The 22,890-nt window shown below is 40.4% G+C and overlaps 1 protein-coding gene across 1 annotated transcript; it reads right to left on the bottom strand.

Moving 5' to 3' along the window:
- Positions 1 to 5,263: 5,263 nt before the first annotated feature.
- On the bottom strand, positions 5,264 to 21,816 carry ostc (oligosaccharyltransferase complex subunit). The gene is made up of 4 exons (XM_064931935.1): positions 21,596 to 21,816; positions 18,591 to 18,684; positions 17,766 to 17,963; positions 5,264 to 5,803 (listed from the first exon to the last, which is right to left on the bottom strand). Exons 1-4 carry the CDS (start codon positions 21,732 to 21,734, stop codon positions 5,785 to 5,787), a joined length of 450 nt encoding a protein of 149 aa, XP_064788007.1. The 5' UTR covers positions 21,735 to 21,816; the 3' UTR covers positions 5,264 to 5,784.
- Between the last annotated feature and the right edge of the window lie 1,074 nt (positions 21,817 to 22,890).

The raw sequence follows: 22,890 nt of genomic DNA, 5'->3' as shown, positions 1-22,890 counted from the left end.
CTGTGGCTTTCCGGCAGTTCGTACTTTCACTACTAGAGGGCGATCTGCCAATTTCTAGTGGTCTGTACTCCCAAAATAGTTTTTGTGCTTGCCAGTTAGCAAGCAGTTCTCAGCGCTAGCAGTGTCTTACAGCCGATAAAAATGGATGATTGCCATAATATTTGTGTATTTACTGAATTATTTAATGTTAACAAATCAAACATTTAAACCTCAAACAATTCATGGTAACCTTTAGATCCAGCGTTAATTTGAAACGGGTGTTTATTTGCTGAAATGTGACATTGGCTGGCTATTAAACGGGACGGGGCTATTTGAGACTCAGCAAGTTAAGTTACATCAGGTTCCTATTGCCCAAATATGCTAAAGTTTGGTCAATGCAACACTGAAGTGTAGGGGATATTTGTCCTAAAATATTGTTTTTGTCTTTGGTAAAGATTCTCCCAGGGTTCTGTTTTGTTCCCACTTTTGTATATTTTATAAGTTCTTACAGACTGTAAATTAAATGTTCCTATGACAGCCCAGGTCAGACTTCTACAAAATGACTAGAAACACCATGGCCCAGTCCTAGATGACTTTGTCTAGTGATGTGATAGATCACATTTAGGGCCTCTTTGCACTACATTACTTTGATGACAAACTAGGTCCAGGAGAGATACTTGTGTAGTGTAAAGAGAGATACAAATCTCTCTTTAAAGACATGCTCCAGAACTTTGGCAACTAGTTAGTACTTTTTAAACTTCCTGCTTTGGGCTGGATGTGTCAATGTGTAGTTTCATACATGTATAATGTATGAGCAGAATTACTGTTTTACCTCAATTAGCTAAGAGTGTGCAAAGTGGTCATCAAGGCAAGGGGTGGCTACTTTGAAGAATATTAAATATATTGTGATTCGTTTAACACTTTTTTGGTTGCTACATTATTCAATATGTGTTATTTCATAGTGTTGATGTCTTCACTATTATTCTACAATGTAAAATATAGTAAACATAACTACAGTTGAATTCAGAAGTTAACACATACACTTAGGTTGGAGTCATTAAAACTTTTTTTTCAACCACTGAACAAATTTCTTGTTAACAAACTATAGTTTTGGCAAGTCGGTTAGGACATCTACTTTGAGCATGACATAAGTCATTTTTCCAACAATTGTTTAGATGTGTTCACTGTATCACAATTCCAGTGGTTTACATACACTAAGTTGACTGTGGCTTTAAACAGCTTGGAAAATTCCAGAAAATGATGTCATGGCTTTAGTTTCTGTGGATGTATTTCAAGGCCGACCTTCAAACTCAGTGCCTCTTTGCTTGACATCATGGGAAAATAAAAGAATATCAACCTAGACATCAGAAAAATAATTGTAGTCCTCCACAAGTCTGGTTCATCCTTGGGAGCAATTCCAAAACGCCTGAAGGTACTACGTTTATCTGTTCATCTGATGTCAGCTTCAATATATCCACATAGTTTTCCTGCCTCATGATGTCATATATTTTGTGAAGTGCACCAGTCCCTCCTGCAGCAAAGCACCCCCACAACATAATGCTGTCACCCCCGTGCTTCACGGTTGGGATGGTTCATCTCTAGGAGACAGAATGCATCTCTGTCCTGAGCGGTATGATGGCTGCGTGGTCCCATGGTGTTTATACTTGCGTACTATTGTTTGTACAGATGAACTTGGTACCTTCAGTCGTTTGTAAATTGCTCCCAAGGATGAACCAGACTTGTGGAGGTCTACAATTATTTTTCATAGGTCTTGGCTGATTTCTTTTGATTTTCCCATGATGTCAAGCAACGAGGCACTGAGTTTGAACGGAGCCCTTGAAACACATCCACAGGTACACCTCCAATTGACTCAAATGTCAATTAGTCTATCAGAAGCTTCTAAAGCCATGACATAATTTTCTGGAATTTTCCAAGCTGTTTAAAGTCACAGTCAACTTCGTGTATGTAAACTTCTGACCCACTGGAATTGTGATACAGTGAAAGAATCTGTCTGTAAACAATTGTTGGAAAAATGACTAGATGTAGATGTCCTAACCGACTTGCCAAAACTATAGTTTGTTAACAAGAAATTTGTGGAGTGGTTGAAAAATGAGTTTTAATGACTCCAACCTAAGTGTATGTAAACTTCCGACTTCAACAGTATCTGATCATAAATTACTGTTTCTAGCACTTCAGACAATATACTCAAAATAGACACACGTCTATAGTTTTGCCCTTCTTGTGGTAAATGCACTCCAAGTCACTTATTTTAATGGGTATGTCATCAAATACCAGGCCTAGATCTTATGTGTTGTTGAACTGTTACTTTTTCTGTGTAGAGAAAACAGTGGTCAATGTAACACCGCTGCTTGTTTTTATTAATACACATCATTGCGGTTGTTCACAGAATTTACTGGCTGGCACCTACGATTTTGTGCAGGGAAATCGGTTTCCAGATCTGTGTTTATATTAGTGGCAAATTCAACACAGATCTCCAGCCCCCATGCACTGCTCTCAATTTGAGCTGTGATAGGGAAAGAGCACCACCTTTTGGACATCCAGCCAAAGTGTATCATCTCCATGCACTTATTTCAACATGCCTGGATCTCCAAACAGAATTCAGTTTCACTGGCATGAATTCAGTTTGGATTCAATATTACCACACATTGTATAATCTTTGGCAATACTTCATTTATACAGATAACCCACATTTAGACCAGGGTCTCATTTGCAATGGTGTGTTCAAATAATAAAAAATCTAAACACCTTACACAGAGAATTAGAGAAAAAAAAATCATATATAGGGGGGGGAAATACAGTACCAGTCAAAAGCTGACACACCTACTTCGTTTTTCTATTTTCTACATCGTGAAGACATCAAAACTATGATATAACACATATGGAATCATGTAGTAACCAAAAATGTTAAAAGTTAATGTGGAATTTCTTTACCTCTTATTGCGTTTGAGCCAATCAGTTGTGTTGTGACAAGGTAGGAGTGGTATACCAAATAGGGATAAGTCAATATTATGGCAAGAACAGCTCAAATAAGCAAAGAGAAATGACAGTCCATCATTACTTGAAGACATAAAGGTCAGTAAATCCGGAAAATATCAAGAACTTTGAACGTTTCTTTAAGTGCAGTTGCAAAAACTATCAAGCGCTATGATGAAACTGGCTCTCATGAGGACCGACACGAAAAGAAAACCTAGAGTTACCTCTGCTGCAGAGGATAAGTTCATTAGTTACCAGCCTCAGCCATTTAGGATCTTGAATACAAGACATGCGTCGGTGTATTGCACAAGATTTTCCCAACTCAGGAGCTCATGCTTTCTGAGGATGTAACAATGATGGCTATTGGGCTTCCTATCAAGCACTTTGAGAGGCTGTTTGTAGACACTGAATAAGTTTTAATGTTGTACAGCAAGCTTGGGCCCAAATCAAGCAGTATGTTAAGTGGGGGAGTATCATAGATTTGAAGTAGTTTGCTACCTCGGTAGTCAAACAATTTTGTATAAATCGGAAATTAGCTATGTTGAATTTGGTTTATCTGAATTACCTTTTTCATATGCTTTTTAAGAGGTTGGAATCAAGTATGATGCCAAGGTACTTAAAATCAGATACCACCTGGAGCTTTTCCATTGACACATAGACATCTGGCTCAGTAGCATCTGTTGCCCTCTTTGTGAAGAACATGCAAACAGTTTTTTTCAGATTGAGATGAAAACACGAGTCACTGAGCCACTTTGTGACCTGGACCATTACAGTAGTGAGTTCTTGTGCAGCTTGTTATTTGCTCTTTGCATGCTGTATCACTGTATCATCTGCATACATTTGAACATCAGACCTAGTACAGACAGAAGGTAGATCATTAATGTACAGGCTGAACAGGAGGGGCCCCAGTATTGACCCTTGGGGCACGCCCACATCATAGCTAAGAGTGGGCGACAGCTCATTATGACACACTGAGTTCTGCCTTCAAGGCATGATTTCATCCATCTCAAGGCATCGGGGAAAAGTTGAACTTGGACAATTTGGTGATGAGAATCTCATGGTTAACAGTATCAAAAGCCTTCCTGAGGTCCAGAAACAGACCCAAAAACGCACCCTTTGTCCATCTTGTACTTCACATTTTCCAGAAGAAAGCAGTTGGCCGTTTCTGTGGAGTGTTTCGCTCTGAAGACAAACTGCATGGAGTGTAATGTGAAGGGGCTGTTGTTGAGGTGGGCAATCAGTTGTTCTGCTACACACTTTTCAACAACCTTCGACACCACAGATGGTAACTACAGGCCCATTAGTATACTCACATCAGAAGGTTCGCCCGATTTTAAAGATGGCCGACTTCCATACCCTTGGAAACACCCCGATACCAATAGATGTGTTGGTGACCTTAGTAATGGGGCCAATGAGTGACACTTTGGTCTGGACATACCTTTCTTAAAAACTACAAACACATCTTTGGCTTTAGAGTTCTTTAGTGAGCTAATCACCTTGTTCATCTTTGACTCAGAAACCTCCCTTGTGATGAAGACAGGTTGAGTATCATTCACTAGCACTGAGCCCAAGAAACCAGTGGCAGGGTTCTGTGTCAGTACCCTGACAGAGTCAATAAAGTAAGAATTGAAGGCTATTGCTATTTTGACTGCATCCTGTGTTAGATTGTTATTCACCATTGTTATTCACCATCTTTTTGCAGTGTTACTATGGTCTTTCCCTGTTAACTTTTTTAGATTCTTCCAGATCAATTTAGAATTTCCCTTTGCTTCACCAATTATGTCAATAAAAAAAAGTTTGCCTTGGCCTGTCTGATTTCTTTCATCACCTTATTTCTCAACATGGTAAACCTACATCTGTCATGCTCCAATTTGAATCTTAGGGCTATTTTCAGAGCATTATCTCGTTCTTTAATCAATTCCAGATTTCTCCATTTAGCTAAGTAAGAGTGCTCTTTTGGCCAGGTTTGGATTTGATTTTCTTTAGGAAACCACTTATTGTAGTCTGGATTCCTAGTTTAAAAGTTTTTCTGGAAGCTGTGCTGCACCATTTTCCCTACGAGGGCCAGCCCAGTAGAAATTTGAGTTCACCAAGTAGCTTCAGCCCCTCGTCATATGACTGACAGCTAGCAAGATGCGCACACAGTAGAGCAATGACGTAGTGGTCCACTTTTGGCTTGTGAGCACTACCTTCAGAACTACTGGTTAAAAAGATTACAAAAGTACAGAAGAATCCATTTCAGTAAGGATATTACTAGTATATTATTAAAAAAGTGATTAGAATGACAAGCTTTCTGGAAATAACATTTATTTAAGTTCCTAATACACACAACAGTGACATGTTGGAAGGCATTTAGGAAGATAGAATGGTCTACAAAACATTACTTATCAATAACCCCAACCACCCACAAATTTACTGCTCATTCAGATTTAATCAGGAAAGTGTCCCTCCTTCCAATGGGTGCATCTCAATGGTCTTATAGTGGCTTTGTCTCCACATTCTCGCCATCTGCATTACTGAACTGAAGACAGGTTAGCAATACAGCCTGTAAAGGAATTCCATCGCATCATTTATTGGAAGGAAAGGAGACGAGGGTAGGAAGCCTCGACTATTGAGATGCACATTGTGACATTTAATACATCACTCAAACATGGTCAAAGGCTTATTGCCAGGGACAGATGTTACTGTCAATTCTTTATTTGCAATTTAAATCTGTATTATCATAACATTTTAGGCTATCTTAAATCAACTGAAGCTTAAATCTTTGGCAGTCCTTCACCATTCTGTCTTCATAATGTGTTGTGTCCATCTTCAACCCATGAGGTACCCACTGGGGAGAAATAAAGAAAAGGTAGAGAGATTAGAGTAGGCTTCCAACATAGGTACAGTGAAAATAGAAAGGTAGACCCTGAACACAACACTTGACACATTTGTCTGCAGTTCAGGTAAATAGCTGACTGATATCATAGACCTTAAATATGAGCATCACATTCTGCTAATGCAACTCACATGTAAATGACAGCTCTAATTTTGAGGATAACACCACTGAGTGCCTTGACAGGGGATGTTTCACTCAAAATGCAACCTAAATCGTCAAGTTTATGATATAGGCCTATATTCTGCATACTTATGTATTTGATAGTTTTAGTTCAGCCCAAATTATATTACAATGTATTGCGTAACGACTGGACGTCTTTGGGATCAATTAGCATGCTAGCTGATCCTGAACACTTCCAATCATTGCGCTAAACACTAGTTCAAGCTGCACGCAGAGACAAAGAAATGGTATCCATGAGTCTGACTAAGTAGAAAATGTGCTTAAAAAAAATCTTGCACTATCGCTTTAAAGCTGAGATCTGCATTAGGGGAAACAGCACCACTGGCTGCACCCAGGCGCATTTGCTGTCTTTGTTTTGTTTAAGACAGTGGAGAGAAGCATCAAGGTACAACAACAAAAAATCATAGTGCATCCTCTGCTGCTCTATCACACGTGCATTGATGTCCAATGAAAAATAAAGAGTTTTTTGTTTGAATTAGCGTATGTGTTGTTCACAACCGGACGTGGAAGTTTCACCACATCTACAGGGCCGCAGTGGAGAAGGTGAAAAGCTTCGTACACATGACTGACAATCTGAAAAATGGTCCAGCCACACAGACAAAGTGGTGAAGGTGGTGCAACAGCGTGTCTTCAACCTCAGGAGGCTGAATAAATTTGGCTTGGCCCCTAAGACGCAAACTCTTTTACAGATGCACCATTGAGAGCATCCTGTCGGGCTGAATAACCGCCTGGTACGGCAACTGCACCACGAGCAACCGCATGGGCTCTACAGAGGGTGGTGCAGTCTGCCCAACACATCACCGGGGGCACACTACCTGCCCTCCAGGACACCTACAGCACCAGCTGTCACAGGAAGACCAAAAGACAACCACCCGAGCCATGGCCTGTTCACCCAGCTATCATCCAGAAGGCAAGGTCAGTACAGGTGCATCAACGATGGGATCGAGAGACTGAAAAACAGCTTCTATCTCAAGGACATCAGACTGTTCAATAGCCAGCCTCCACCCAGTACCCCGCCCTGAACTTAGTCTCTGTCATGAGCAGGCTACCACCCTGCACCTTAGACTGCTGAAATATGCACAGACATAGAATCAGTGGCCACTTTAATAATGGAACACTGGTCATTTTTAATATTGTTTACATACCGTTTTTCTAATTTAATATGTAAATTCTGTATTTTAGTCAATGCCATCCTATTCAACTATTGTATATAGTGGGGCAAAAAAGTATTTAGTCAGCCACCAATTGTGCAAGTTCTCCCACTTAAAAAGATGAAAGGCCTGTAATTTATCATAGGTACACTTCAACTAACAGACAAAATGAGAAAAAAAATCTAGAAAAATCACATTGTAGGATTTATGAATTTATTTGCAAATTATGGTGGAAAATAAGTATTTGGTCAATAACAAAAGTTTCTCAATACTGTTATATACACTTTGTTGGCAATGACAGAGGTCTTCACAAGGTTTTCACACACTGACGCTGGTATTTTGGCCCATTCCTCCATGCAGATCTCCTCGAGAGCAGTGATGTTTTGGGGCTGTTGCTGGACAACACAGACTTTCAAATCCCTCCAAATATTTTCTATGGGGTTGAGATCTGGAGACAGGCTAGGCCACTCCAGGACCTTGAAATGCTTCTTACGAAGCCACTCCTTCATTGCCCGGGCGGTGTGTTTGGGATCATTGTCATGCTGAAAGACTCAGCCACGTTTCATCTTCAATGCCCTTGCTGATGGAAGGAGGTTTTCACTCAAAATCTCATGATACATGGCCCCATTCATTCTTTCCTTTACACGGATCAGTCGTCCTGGTCCCTTTGCAGAAAAACAGCCCCAAAGCATGATGTTTCCATCCCATAGCTTCACAGTAGGTATGGTGTTCTTTGGATGCAACTCAGCATTCTTTGTCCTCCAAACACGACGAGTTGAGTTTTACCAAAAAGTTATATTTTGGTTTCATCTGACCATATGACATTCTCCCAATATTCTTCTGGATCATCCAAATGCTCTCTAACAAACTTCAGACGGGCCTGGTCATGTACTGGCTTAAGCAGGGGGACACGTCTGGCACTGCAGGATTTGAGTGTGTTACTGATGGTAGGCTTTGTTACTTTGGTCCCAGCTCTCTGCAGGTCATTCACTAGGTCCTCTCGTGTGGTTCTGGGATTTTTGCTCACCGTTCTTGTGATCATTTTGACCCCACAGGGTGAGATCTCGCGTGGAGCCCCAGATCGAGGGAGATTATCAGTGGTCTTGTATGTCTTCCATTTCCTAATTATTGCTCCCACAGTTGATTTCTTCAAACCAAGCTGCTTACCTGTTGCAGATTCAGTCTTCCCAGCCTTCCCAGCCTGGTGCAGGTCTACAATTTTGTTTGTTGTCCTTTGACAGCTCTTTGGTCTTGGCCATAGTGGAGTTTGGAGTGTGACTGTTTGAGGTTGTGGACAGGTGTCTTTTATACTGATAACAAGTTCAAACAGGTGCCATTAATACAGGTAACGAGTGGAGGACAGAGGAGCCTCTTAAAGAAGAAGTTACAGGTCTGTGAGAGCCAGAAATCTTGCTTGTTTGTAGGTGACCAAATACCTATTTTCCACCATAATTTGCAAATAAATTAATTAAAAATCCTACAATGTGATTTTCTGGATTGTTTTCCCTCATTTTGTCTGTCATAGTTGAAGTGTACCTATGATGAAAATTACAGGCCTCTCTCATCTTTTTAAGTGGGAGAACTTGCACAATTGGTGGCTGACTAAATACGTTTTTGCCCCACTGTATATACTGTATTTCATACCATCTTTTGCATCTTGCCTATGCCGCACCACCATCGCACATCCATATATTTATATGTGCATATTCTTATTCCATCCCCATACATTGTGTGTATAAGGTAGTCGTTGTGAATTTGTTAGATTACTTGTTAGATATTACTGCACTGTCGAAACTAGAAGCACAAGCATTGCACTACACTCGCATTAACATCTGCTAACCATGCGTATGGTCAAATTTGATTTGATAAGTGTGCCTTGAATTTAAAACAAATCACAGAGGGTGCTCCCTCTGCTGTTTCCTGAAGTCCATGATCATCTCCTTTGTTTCGTTGACGTTGAGTGAGAGATTACTTTCCTGACACCACACTCCGAGGGCCCTCACCTCCTCCCCTGTAGGCTGTCTCGTCATTGTTGGTAATCAAGCCTACCACTGTAGTGTCGTCCGCAAACTTGATGATTGAGTTTGAGGCGTGCATGGCCATGCAGTCATGGGTGAACAGGGAGTACAGGAGAAGGCTGAGAATGCACCCTTGTGGGGCCCCATTCTTGAGGATCAGCGGGGTAGAGATGTTGTTTCTTAACTTCCACCTGGAGGCGGCCCGTCAGAAAGTCCAGGATCCAAATGCACAGGACAGGGTCGAGACCCAGGGTCTCAAGCTTAATGATGAGTTTGGAGGGTACTATGGTTTTGAATGCTGAGCTGTAGTCAATGAACAGCATTCTTACATAGGTATTACTCTTGTCCAGATGGGTTAGGGCAGTTTGCAGTGTGATGGCGATTGCATCATCTGTGGACCTATTGGGGCGGTAAGCGATAAGCCATCCCACCTGGTTTGCGCTTAGTGGGACTATCATTTGTTTTTCAACAGGACAATGATTTCCTGGAAAAAAGAAAAAAATTCTCATTTTGTCTGTTGAAGTGTACCTATGATGAAAATTACAGGCCTCATCTTTTTAAGTGGGAGAACTTGCACAATTGGTGGCTGACTAAATACTTTTTTCCTCCACTGTATATTTACACTTCTATCCTACAGATATTCTATCCACATACTGTCCATACATCCCATCACACATTTATATACTGTATATTTTAATACTTTTTTTATTTAACCTTTATTTAAACTAGGCAAGTCTTAAGAACAAATTCTTATTTAATGACAGTAAGATATTACTGCACTGTTGGAGCTAAGAACAAGCATTTCGCTATGCCCGCAATAACATCTGCTAAATATGTGTATGCGACCAAAAAAAATGTGATGACAACAAATTTCAAAAGAGGGTTGTCCTGCAAGACTTTACAAAACTTTCACAAAGACAAGGGTGTGTTCAATTAAATGTTTAACACTGTTCTGTTGTACTGAATGGAAACGGTGCTGTACTGAATGACCAGTTGAAGAATGATGCGATTATGGCGGCAATCTGTAGTTCAAACCACAACATAGGTCACCTCGCCACCTTTTCGGGGTAAACAGTTTAGGGATGGGGTTGTAAAAATGTAACCACACTTCCATTCAGACAGAGCTATGAATGCAAGGACTAACCATCCATGATATCAACATGATAGTTTTAAATATGTTTTGAAGCTATACAGTGTTTAAAATTGAACAAACAATAGTGTAAAACAAGCTAATATTTGGGGTTTTGGTGGGGTTAAACCAGGGGTCGGCAACTGTTATGACTGGAAGAGTCATGTCAGTCGATAGGGGACCTAACATTCTACAAATACGTCATACAGAAATTCGCTTCTACGAACGAGTTTACCACCGGGATTAAACACTTGAGTTTAATTTCAAGTGAAGACAAACAAAAGTTACCTAGCCATCTTCCACCTCAACCAATGCTCTAAAAAGATGCACTCTAAAGCCGACCTAATTGTCACAATACAAGCAACTCGATAGGATAGTTGAGATTGATCCGCATGGTCCCAAAGCCTGGCTAAAGTGCATAATTGTTGCCTTTTGGAATGATTTTAGTAGCCTACAGTATTTAAAATAGTTGGGCATGAGCAAGGCCGCATTATTATTTTTTATTTTATTTTTTTTGGGGGGGGAGGGGGGGGGGGGGTCTACTACTAGTGGTGTAAAGTACTTAAGTAAAAATACTTGTGCTTTTTCTTGACTACATTCCTCATGGAAATAGTGTACTTTTTACTCCATACATTTTCCCAGAGAGCAAAGAGTTTTTTGAATGCTTAGCAGGACAGGAAAAGGGTCCAATTCACACACTTATCAAGAGAACGTCCCTGGTCATCCCTAGCGTCTCTGATCTGACAGACTCACTAAACAAAAACGCTTTGTTTGTAAATGATGCGAGTGTTGGAAAGTGCCTCAGGCAAGCCGCAAATACATTTTAAAAACAATAAAATTGTGCCGTCTGGTTTGCTTAATAAGGAATTAGCAATGATTTACACTTTTACTTTGATACATAAGAATATTTTATCAATTACATTCACTTTTGATATTTAAGTGAATTTAAAACCTGACTTGTCCTCAAATAGTATTTTACTGGGTGACTCACTTTTACTTATGTAATTTTCTATTAAGGCATCTTTACTTTTACTCAAGTATGACAATTGGGTACTTTTTCCACCGTCTACTACCATTTCTGATAAAGATTTTTTTTTTAAATGTATATATATTGTATTTACTTTTATTCAAACAGGGAAGTCATATTTAAAAAGAATTGCCCTGCACAATACAAAAACAAGTATAAATAAATAAAATAAAACAAAAGACAGACTAGGGCTGTCCGACAAGAAATTGGTCAACCGAAAGTCTGTTCTCTCGACCAATGACCAATTGATTGGTGGAAATGTTAAAGTATTCAGACCCCTTCCCTTTTTCTACATTTTATTGCGTTACAGCCTTATTCTAAAATGGATTAAATAAATGTTTTTACTCATTCTACACACAATACCCCCATAATGACAGAGCGAACAGATTTAAACATGGTTAGAAAGGTACAAAAAAATTAAAAAATTACTATGAGAATAATGGGTTCTCACTGTATGGATGATAAATTGTGCACCTTAATTCACAATTTAATTTAAGCCTAACTGATTGATGGTGAAGAGGTAGAGTTGATTTTGAAAAGACAAGTGTAATGAGTTAGTGTTATGCCTATTTGTCAGCAGCAAATAATTTGACCACACGCTTTGGGGGTTGACCATTCTTTTATATTTTACTTTGTAAAAATAAGCTATGGGACTGTTTTATTTACTATAACTGTATTACTAATCACATTTATTGTAAGGAAATTAAAACATGGTACATGTTGCAGTATGCCTTCAGAATAATGCAAAATATATCCTTGACTCTATCCAGTGAAGCAATTGATGCCAGCCCACTGAATGGCAAATGGATGAAATGGGCGATGCTGCACCTCACTTCCCAATTGAATTTCAAAATTAGGCCAAACTGGGTGAAGAGGTTGATTTAATTTAAAGACAATAGTGTAATGAGTTCGTTATGCCCATTTATCAGTGTTAGCACTCATGTTAATAATTTGACTGCGTGCCTTGCGGGTTGATACCATACTCACATTTTAAATTTGTAAAAAGAAGCCATTCCTGGACTGTTATTTACTATAACTGTTTTACTAATTAAATATATTGTAAGGGAAACGATCACATGCTATTTGTGCTATTTGTGCTCTGGCTACTAATTAAAAACGAGTAACAATCAAATTAAAATGTTATTCTGTCGTCAATGGATGAATGGGCGATAGAAACTGATAATGGTGCACGTGACTTTAATTAACTGAATGATGAGGGTGAAATAATTTGATTGATCTGAATGATACGGGTGAAGATGATTGAATTTAGAACAATAGCGTAATGAATTGTGGGTGGTCTAATTATTTTATTATGAAATGCTGGAAATTGTATATAATCTCCCCAGACACTGAGTACAACATTCACAATGGCAAGGCGAACCAAACTAAGGGACGCACTGACAGCGTTGCAAATGCTGCAGAATTTAAATGAGTTGGAGTCGGATGGATAATCTGATATTGTGCTTGATATCAAAGTTGCTGATGAAGAGTCATCTGATTCTGATGTTTACTTCGAGCCTCGGACTCCGATGCCTGAGCCTCGCCGCAGAAACAGAACAGAGCCAACAGACGGTGATCCCAAGTGCCACGTGAGACAGGAGTCTGGGAGGGATGGCACGGTTTGGGTAGAAAAGAGACCCCAACAGGAAGGTGGCCTCACCAGAATATTCACAAAAAAATATTCACCTCATGCAGAGACAAATTGCCAGAGTACTCAGTTTTCTTTGTTTGTGACATGCAGATAGAACAGTCTCTGTGCTGCAACATCACTCATATGCACAGAAAAGGAAACAAAACGAGGAACATGTGTATGAATGAACTGAATGCATTTATTGCACTCTTGTATGTCCACGTAGCATAAGGCGGAAAGAGCATGGATGTGGAGTCATTAGTCTGATAGGTATGGGGTGGACTTTTTCCAGAGACCATGCCACGCAACCGCTTCAGAGATCATGCGACACCTGCGTTGATAACAAGGAGATGAGACCAATAGGCGTGCAGACAGACAAGTTTGCCACCGTCTCAGACACCTAGAAAAGTGTTGTGAAGAATTGCACTGCTTGTTACAAGCCAGGAGACATCATAACTGATGAGTAACTGTTCCCAACAAAAGCTTGGTGCCATTTTACCTAATACATGGTCAACAAACAAGACAGATTTTGAATTGATTTTTAGTTGGCCGCCGATGTCAAAACCAAGAACTTGCTCAATGGCTTTCAAAATCGAAACCAGGCCAGTGGGTGAGCGACTGTTTGAGGCTGTTGAGACTCGTGGAGCCTTACATTGGCAAAGGCAGAAATGTGGCCATGGCAGACAAGTTGATTGCAAAGAAGATTAGTCTGCTTGGAATAGTGAACCAACAAAGGCGGGAGCTGCCCCTCTGCGCAAAACTTACCAGCAGAGCTGTACTCCACAGTGACGGAAAGTGGTAAAGCAACACTTATGGTGTACAGATGCAAAAGAAAGTGTTTGCATCCTCAGCACCATGCATCCCACTGTTGCCATTGGCAGTGACCAGAAAAAGAAACTGGAGACAGACGACAATCGCACAAAGGTATACATCTCTGCTATATACATATATCGTTTCCATCTGTCAAACACCAAATATAATCTTATATTGATGCACTAGTTATCAAGCATTGGTGCTTATGTTTGCTGCACCTTTCGGGTTGATATGCATCTGATGCATTTGCTGCATAAGGACAATCCGATGAGTGAAGATGTAATCCAGCCAAGGCAATCTTACGAGAACTTGAAAACAGAATTTATTTAGTTTTGCCCGTATTAAGCACACGTTTTAAAAATCAGTAATGGCTTCCTGTACAGATGCACAGACTGTAGCCTGGTAAAATCCAGGTCAGCAGTCAGAGCAATTGCATACATATCATATGCTGGGACTATCATATCATCCGCATATTGATGAAATGTCAATTCTTTAACAGATTGACCAATAGCATTTATATAAATAGTGACAAAAACAGGTCCCAAAACAGACTCCCGCAGAACACTTATGTACTTCAAGAAAATCGGACTTAACCCTATCAATCACGATGGCCTGAGGTCTGTCACTAAGAGAAACAATGAGCAGGTGTCAGAACCCAGCAAAGTTTCTTATTTACCATAGATTCAAGAATTTTAGCTAGACACAGAAGCCTAGAGATGGGACAATAATTATCAAGATCACTACTATCCCCGCCCTCATGGAGTAGCAGCATGTTAGCGGTTTTCCATACTTTAGGTATATTTCCTGACAATGTTAAATTTAAGATATGGGTTACTGAGCCAGCAATGAGGGGGCAGCACACTTGAGCATACAGTGCATGACGCTACAAGCTTGGCACACCTTTATTTGGAGAGTTTCTCCCATTCTTCTCAGCAGATCCTCTCAAGCTCTGTCAGGTTGGATGGGGAGTGTTACTAACCAGCTATTTTCAGGTCTCTCCAGAGATGTTTGATGGGGTTCAAGTCCGGGCTCTAGCTGGGCCACTCAAGGACATTGAAACATGTCCCGAAGCCACTTCTGCGTGGTCTTGGCTGTGTGCTTAGGGTCGTTGTCCTGTTGGAAAGTGAACCTTCGCGCCAGTCCTCAGCGCTCTGGAGCAGGATTTCATCAAGGATCTCTTTGCTCCGTTGATTTCTCTCTCGATCCAGACTAATCTCCCAATCCCTGCTGCTGACAAACATCCCCACAGCATGAAGCTTCCACCACCATTCTTCACCGTAGAGATGGTGGCAGGTTTCCTCCAGACATGATGCTTGTTATTCAGACCAAATAGTTCAATCTTGGTTTAATCAGACCAGAGAATCTAGTTTCCCATGGTCAGAGTCTTCAGGTGACTTTTGGAAAACTCCAAGCGGGCCGTCTTGTGCCTTTTAAGGAGGAGTGGCTTCAGTCAGCCCATTCTACCATTAAGGCCTGATGCTGCAGAAATGGTTGTACTTCTGGAAGGTTCTCCCATCTCCACAAAGGTACTCTGGAGATCTGTCAGAGTGACCATCGGGTTCTTGGTCACCTCCCTGACTAAGGCCCTTCTCCCGGTTGCTCAGTTTGGCCAGGCGACCAGCTCTAGGAAGAGGTGGTTCCAAACTTCTTCCATTTAAGAATGGAGGACACTGTGTTCTTGGGGACCTTCAATACTGCATAAATATTTTGCTACCCTTCCCCAGATCTGTGCCTCCACACCATCCTGTCTCGGCGCTCTAAGGACAATTCCTGGTTTTTGCTCTGACATGCACTGTCAACTGTAGGACCGTATGTGACTCATCAGGAAACTAGGTGTATGCCACGCATCACTACTTCACAGGAGAGCATTTTGAATGCAATTTTATTTTATTTGATCAAAAAGCATTTTTTTGACAAATGCCTTCTGGAACATGTAAACATTTTCATGTGCCTTTAACAAACGTGTATGCCATCTAAATACTAATACAATTGTTAAATTACGAGCCTAGTTAGTTTAGCCACAGAAAGAGAGCAACCTTCCCCCTATCCATGATTGGCTGAGATAATGAGTGGGCTGGACATGTCGAGAGACGAGTTCGGATTGGTCTGCCATGTGGCACACTCATGTCTATAACATGAGCTGGTCAGTATGTGTCGGTAATTCTTTCTAACGCAGCTTTTAAAAAATATATAGTGTTGGTCTCCACTTTCCGGAGGACCGAGTTTTGAAATTAACTAAGGAGATGGAGAAAATTCTGGCGTTTGATAGCGAATTTGAGTCAAAAAGAGAACACAAGGCTGTTGTAATCCGGAGACATGTGTTTTACACATCTTCAAACTAACCCTAACCCATTTTTTATTTAACCTTTATTTAACTAGGCAAGTCAATTCAGAACAAATTCTTATTTACAATGACGGCCTAGGAACAGTGGGTTAACTACCTTGGTCAGGGGCAGAACGACATTTTTACCTTGTCAGCTCAGGGATTCAATTCAGTTACTGGCCCAATGCTATAACCACTAACCCTAACTCATGGCATCTGTGACAGAGGGAGAAGCGTCCATGCATGTATATGGGTAAGATAGTCTAGCTAGCTACATTTTCAGATATTACACATTTCTAATTTTCTCAGAAAGTCACTTTAAATTTGAAGTTAAATTGTACTGTTAGCTAGCTAACGTTATGTGTATGATCTGTGTAGTAATATTATTCGTACCTCAGAGCTATTTGCATTGCTAGTTATAGCCTAATGTTAGCTAGCTAACATTGAACCTGGTTGGTTAGCTACCTGCAGATTCATGCAGGGTAGTAACGTTATGGGTTGGGATTATGGTTCATTGTTTAGCTAGCTAGCTGCATGTCTCAACAAAAGACTCCACTATGCAAGTAACCATTTCAATAGAAAGTTGTCAGGGACATAAACAGTCAATAGACACAGCTGGGGGGGAATGGAATTATTTTATTATGACTTTATTTTTCTCGGTCGGGGGTCACTCCGAGATCAGTCTCGGTTCACTAACCTCAGGAGGCTGAAGAAATTTGCAGTGTCACCTAAAACCCTCACAAGCTTTTACAGATGCACCATTGAGAGCATCCTGTTGGGCTGCATCACCGCCTGGTACAGTAACTGCACCGCCCACAACCACAGGGCTCCTCAGAGGGTGGTGCTAGCTGCACAACGCATCACCGGGGGCAAACTACCTGCCCTCCAGGACCCCTACAGCACAAAATGGCCAAAAAGATCAACAAGGACAACATCCACCCGAGCCACTGCCTGTTCACCCCGCTACCACCCAGAAGGCAAGGTCAGTACAGGTGAATCAAAGCTGGGACCGAGAGACTGAAAAAACAGCTTCCATCTCAAGGCCATCAGACTGTTAAATAGCCATCACTAGCACAGAGAGGCTGCTGCCTACATACAGACTTGAAATCATTAGCCACTTTAATAAATGGATCACTAGTCACTTTAATGTTTACATATCTTGCATTACTCATCTCATATATTTATACTGTATTCTATACTATCTATTGCATCTTAGCCTATGCCGCTCTGACATTACTCATCCATATATTTATATATTCTTATTCGATTTCTTTACTTAAGATGTGTGTATTAGGCATTTGTTGTGGAATTGTTAGACATTACTGTACTGTCGGAACTAGAAGCACAAGCATTTCGCTACGCTCGCAATAATATCTGCTAACCATGTGTATGTGACCAATAAAATATGATGTATCTGTTACTATCAAGAGTGTTACTTGTGTTGATGATTAGGTCCTCTTTAAACAAGACAAACAAATGTGTAAAAACACAGCAACTTGATGGTTTTAAATGGGAGCAGTAGGGTGGGGAAGGGTTTTGTTGCGCTGTCCATCCTAAAAGTAGCAAACTTCTCCCCACCCCACAGTTTCATGTGTTTTAGGTTGGGGGCACGATTGGAAATTTTCACAAGAGAGTAGACTTACGGCAGTTTCATTCTCATGAACACTCTGGCCATGAAGAAGCTGAGCAGGACACTGACAAAACCGATGAACAACAGAAGGAAGCGGTTGAGTTTAGGGATGTTTGGGGCATTCGAGCGATCCAGGATTATGAAGCCCAAGCCTCCCATGGTGAAGAGGAAACTGGAGGCCAACCCTTCCATGATGTACTGGCCATTCACTCTTCATAGGAAAGAGAAAAAAATAAGGTGGTTATGTGACTACCCCTCTCAAATTTGTGCAATACAATGCAGATAATGAAGGGTAAATAATAGCCCCAGGGATTGACTATGCAGAAACAGCATACACTTGGAAAGTGTTAGCTCTTAAGATCCCAAAGGGGATTACAGTTGAAGGGTTCTCAGTTGAACGTATGGACCACAGCTGGCCAAATGTGTACTACAGTCCCAACGCTGTTTTAACATTTAGAAACTTGAATAATCCTTGCTTGCAATGCGGTTTTGGAAACATTTGGAACTGAACTTTCATATAAGCAAGAAATAATTTTTCAAATATAACCGAAACACTTTCTGTACATCGTTTCAGCACAGTTGCACAGAGCAATTTCCATTAGAGTGCAACTGGGTAGGAAGTATTGTACGTTGGCTGGAAGCATGTGTTATTCAAAACACAGACACTTGCAACTGTGCCAAAACTGGGTACAGTAAGAGTATCTTTCGTATAAAAATAAAGAAATTGCACTGATGAAATTTCGAAATGTTTCCAAAACTTATAACGCAAGCAAGGCGCATTAACACTAGCATTAGTCTAGTGTACATGAATGGGCAAGGAAAGGTGTTGCGTACTTACCTGTATGCCAAAAAGGCAACAGGCCGCTGGTGCCCATGTTCATCGGTCATTGAACCCACACTAGGTGGTTCCACAATGACATCGTAGATGATGCCTACAGATGGGAGAGACACGAGGAAATCAGTTAGCTAACTAGCTAGTAGCAAGAAGGAAAATCAACAGTTACGCACTGGCATAATAATATGAATTGGGATGGTAAATGACATGTGTAAGGGTAAAGGAGGGTGCAAAGCTAGCCCATACCAGCTGAGCTGGCTTCGTAGTTTGCTACATGTTAGCCTACTCAACCGGCTAATAAATAAATCTAAATCTTTATTAGCCACATATTATTAGTATTGTGAAAGCTACTCTGAAAATAGTGTTTACCAAGCTGCTAACAATAACGTCAATGTTCCTACACCCCCCCCCCCCCCCCGAAAACGGAATAGATATAAAATGCCAAAAGATGATTTTCACACAAGTCACATAGCAAAAAACCCTCAATAGTCAATACAATGTCAAAACATGGTCCTGCCATGAGTTCAGTACCATTTGCGTGTTTGTGCAGACCCATGACAATGGTATTTTTTTTATGTATTAAGGCTCCCCCGTTCCGTATTTCACTGAAAGAATAAATGTTTTGTTTTCGAGATGATAGTTTCTGGATTCGACCATATTAATGACCTAAGGCTCGTATTTCTGTGTGTTATAATTAAGTCTATGATTTGATAGAGCAGTCTGACTGAGCGATGGTAGGCACCAGCAGGCTCGTAAGCATTCATTCAAACAGCACTTTGTGCGTTTTGCCAGGAGCTCTTCGCAATGCTTCAAGCATTGAGCTGTTTATGACTTCAAGCCTATCAACTCCCGAGATTAGGCTCGTGTAACCGATGTGAAATGGTTAGCTAGTTAGCAGGGTGCGCGCTAATAGAGTTTCAAACGTCACTTGCTCTGAGACTTGGAGTAATTGTTCGCCTTGCTCTGCGGCTTTTGTGAAGCGATGGGTAACGATGCTTCGAGGGTGGCTGTTGTCGATGTGTTCCTGGTTCGAGCCCAGGTAGCGGCGAGGAGAGGGATGGAAGCTATACTGTTACACTGGCAATACTAATGTGCCTTTAAGAACATCCAAATAGTCAAATGTATATGAAATACAAATTGTAGAGAGAGAAATAGTGCTATAATTTCTATAATAACTACAACCTAAAACTTCTTACCTGGGAATATTGAAGACTCATGTTAAAAGGAACCACCAGCTTTCATATGTTCTCCTGTTCTGAGCAAGGAACTTAGACGTTAGCTTTCTTTCATGGCACATATTGCACTTTTACTTTCTTCTCCAACACTTTGTTTTTGCATTATTTAAACCAAATTGAACGTGTTTCATTATTTATTTGAGGCTAAATTGATTTTATTGATTATATTAAGTTAAAATAAGTGTTCATTCAGTATTGTTGTAATTGTCATTATTACAAATAAATCAAATGTAAAAAATAAAAATTGCCCGATTAATCGGTATCTGCTTTTTTTGGTCCTCCAATAATCTGTATCGGCGTTGAAAAATCATAGTCGGTCGACCTCTACACGGTACAGCTGGCGACCAAAGTCAGTGTGCATGCGGAATGTTTGCTATGTTGCGGAACAGTTTGTTCTGAACGACATATTTCCCCAAAACGTTCTTGAACAGACTGGTATGTTTGCTCCTTTTTGGTGAGTGTGGCGAGGTGTGGCTTGAAGCAAAGATTTAAAAGGCAGTGCCAAGCTGACAGCTTTCCAACCCCTCCCCTTTTTTCAACTGGACTTTCAGTTCAGCACCGTTTCTGTTCAATGAAACGTTCAAGAACATAGTGAACATAGGACTTGTTACGGCAAGCACCAGCAGATCAAACAAATAACTAAAATGAAAGCTTAGAAAAAAGTCAGTAACACATCATGGCAGGGTAAGCCGACAAATAAATATCTAATTTTAAGTGTTTCTAAAATCTCCTACGGGAAAAAATTAATGGTGAAAAAACACTTGGAACCATTTCCCTGTTTGACCGCTAGGTTTTATGGGTATTATGACTCATGCGGTGGTACTCTATGGGTGCGTTCGTAAATTCACTCTAGCTATCTACTCCGATTTCAGAGCACTCGTCTGAGTGTAGCAGAGCACAGAATAACTAATAGTTTACTTACGCTCAACACCCGTTCAAAATGGTGAATGTCAGTAAAAGTCGTCAAAAAAAATGTAATTGAATTGTTGCCAGCAGCATAGTTACAGTCACCAACGCTCTGGATAACATGAACACCCTAATTCACCAAAATTCTGCTAGGGCGAGTAAACTGGTCAGAGATTATCTAATTTGCGCCTGTAAATAGTTTGCAAGTCTTAGCTTGGGTGCTTGACTGCCGTTGTCAGAACACTCGAATCAACCCTACTCCTAGGCCAGAGGGTTCAGTGTGCGCTCTGAACTCTGAATTTAGGAACGGAAGATCTGACGGTCTGAATTTACACCCAGAGCGCACTCTGGCACTCCAGATTGAATTGACACAACCTATAACAACCTATAACAAAAAATGCCAAGATCATTGTGAATTATGTCAAACTATTTTTAATTTAGCTTATTTTGCCAAATGAACAAATGTATTACAGTAACTGATGGAATTCATTTTTTCCGCTATACCGTAAACGAGCGTTACCCCAAAACCACAATATGTACTGAACCGTGGGTTTGGTGAACAGTTACACACCTAGCTAGTACTAGCTAGCGAATTAGTTAGCTAGCTACACAATAGCAAACTCCTCCGTACTCGGCCCAACACTGATTAGCCGATTGAATAGGTCTGACTGCATAAAATACGTGTGATGGGTGAAGACGTTGAATCATATTTTAGTAGGCAATACATGTACCTAACGTTAGCTGTTTAGAAGCCGGGTGTAACTTTAACAGACAAATCCTGTATCGGGGCTTTACAAAACCATCGGTTCCAGCCACCTAGTTAAACTAGCTTGACAGCTAACGACGCTGCAGTGTTCGACAACTTACCTCCAGTGATGAGAAAGTACGATACAATAACGATCGCGTAGACTGTCATAGCCGACGGCATGTGCAGCCATGATGGCTTTTTGAGTTTTATATTAGGACATTCCAACACTGCGAAAGGTACACCGTATAATGTCTCCATTTCTAATTCAATACGAATTTACTCTTCAGGTAAACAGATGTCTGGCTGCTACGGCGACGTGTCCAGGAAGTACCGAAAATCTAGTTAGTAGATAAACACTTCTAAGCAAATACTATACTTTTTAATCACAAATAATGAATTTCATGCACTGAAATTTTATTTCATATTTAATATAACTATTATATATACACATCTTGAAGACAATCTGAACTGACATGTGACCACAGTTTATTATCCTTCAAATGTTTCGCTTACCTGCTAAGACCTTCAGTGTTGACGTAGTTATTGTGCGACACTCAACCAGGTTCTAGAAAAAAGGAACTCCCGCTTGCAGCGAAACGAAATATTCCTTCGAGGACTCTCCCAAGCCAATGGGCTCTCAGCAACGCTTCCACCGGCTCGTAATTACGCCGTGAGCACTGCACAATGTGTGACACGCGCGGTTTGGCATTGTGTGCATGTAAGAAAACTGTGGGAGGGTCTTTTACTCAGTTATAAATAATTCTTATCACTTTACAAGGTCCCTGTAACACCTAAAGATTTTGCAATTGTTTTAGATGCCATTCCCTCAGGTGTTGCTATGTTATTCAGGAACATGTCAAGACCTGACCATCAGAGCCTACCTTCTCTTGACCCTGTTGACTCATCAGTAGGAAAGATTTGTTTCTCTTTTGGTCCATTCAACAACAGAGCGATACGATCCTTGCAGGATGTTGTATCTATACCTTATGTCATGCCTTATTGGAATGGATTTATTGATAATATCTGTTGGAAAAAAGTTTGGATGTTGCCACACACATACCTACTTGTTAACAAAATTAAGGACGTTTCCTTTAAAATTATTCATAAATATTATCCTGCCAACCACTATATGAAGAAGTTTAAGGAAAAGATCAACTCAAATTGCTCCTTTTGTAATGACCACCCAGAAACAGTTGTGCATCTTTTTTGGCATTGTATGCATGTAAGAACTGTGGCAAGACATCAGTAGGTTTATAATTGAACACATTTATGAAGATTTTACACTATTGTGGAGAGATGTACTGTTTGGATTCTTTACATACAATAGAAATAAGTGGAATCATTTTTATGTAATTAATTTAATTATTCTTTTGGCCAAATTTCATATACACAAATGTAAATTTACAAACAGAAA

Source organism: Oncorhynchus masou, chromosome 23 (assembly GCF_036934945.1).
Source record: "Oncorhynchus masou masou isolate Uvic2021 chromosome 23, UVic_Omas_1.1, whole genome shotgun sequence".
Lineage (NCBI taxonomy): Eukaryota > Metazoa > Chordata > Actinopteri > Salmoniformes > Salmonidae > Oncorhynchus > Oncorhynchus masou.
The sequence above is the reverse complement of the archived record's forward strand: the minus strand, read 5'-3'. Positions and strand labels throughout refer to the sequence as shown.

Bases quoted from the DNA above. Each gene is read 5' to 3' on its own strand.
- ostc (XM_064931935.1), bottom strand. From the start codon at position 21,734: ATGGAGACATTATACGGTGTACCTTTCGCAGTGTTGGAATGTCCTAAT. The intron at 18,685-21,595 runs GTAAGTTGTCGA...TCCCATCTGTAG, and splicing joins GTACTTTCTCATCACTGGAG to GCATCATCTACGATGTCATT. The intron at 17,964-18,590 runs GTAAGTACGCAA...TTTCCTATGAAG, and splicing joins GTTGCCTTTTTGGCATACAG to AGTGAATGGCCAGTACATCA.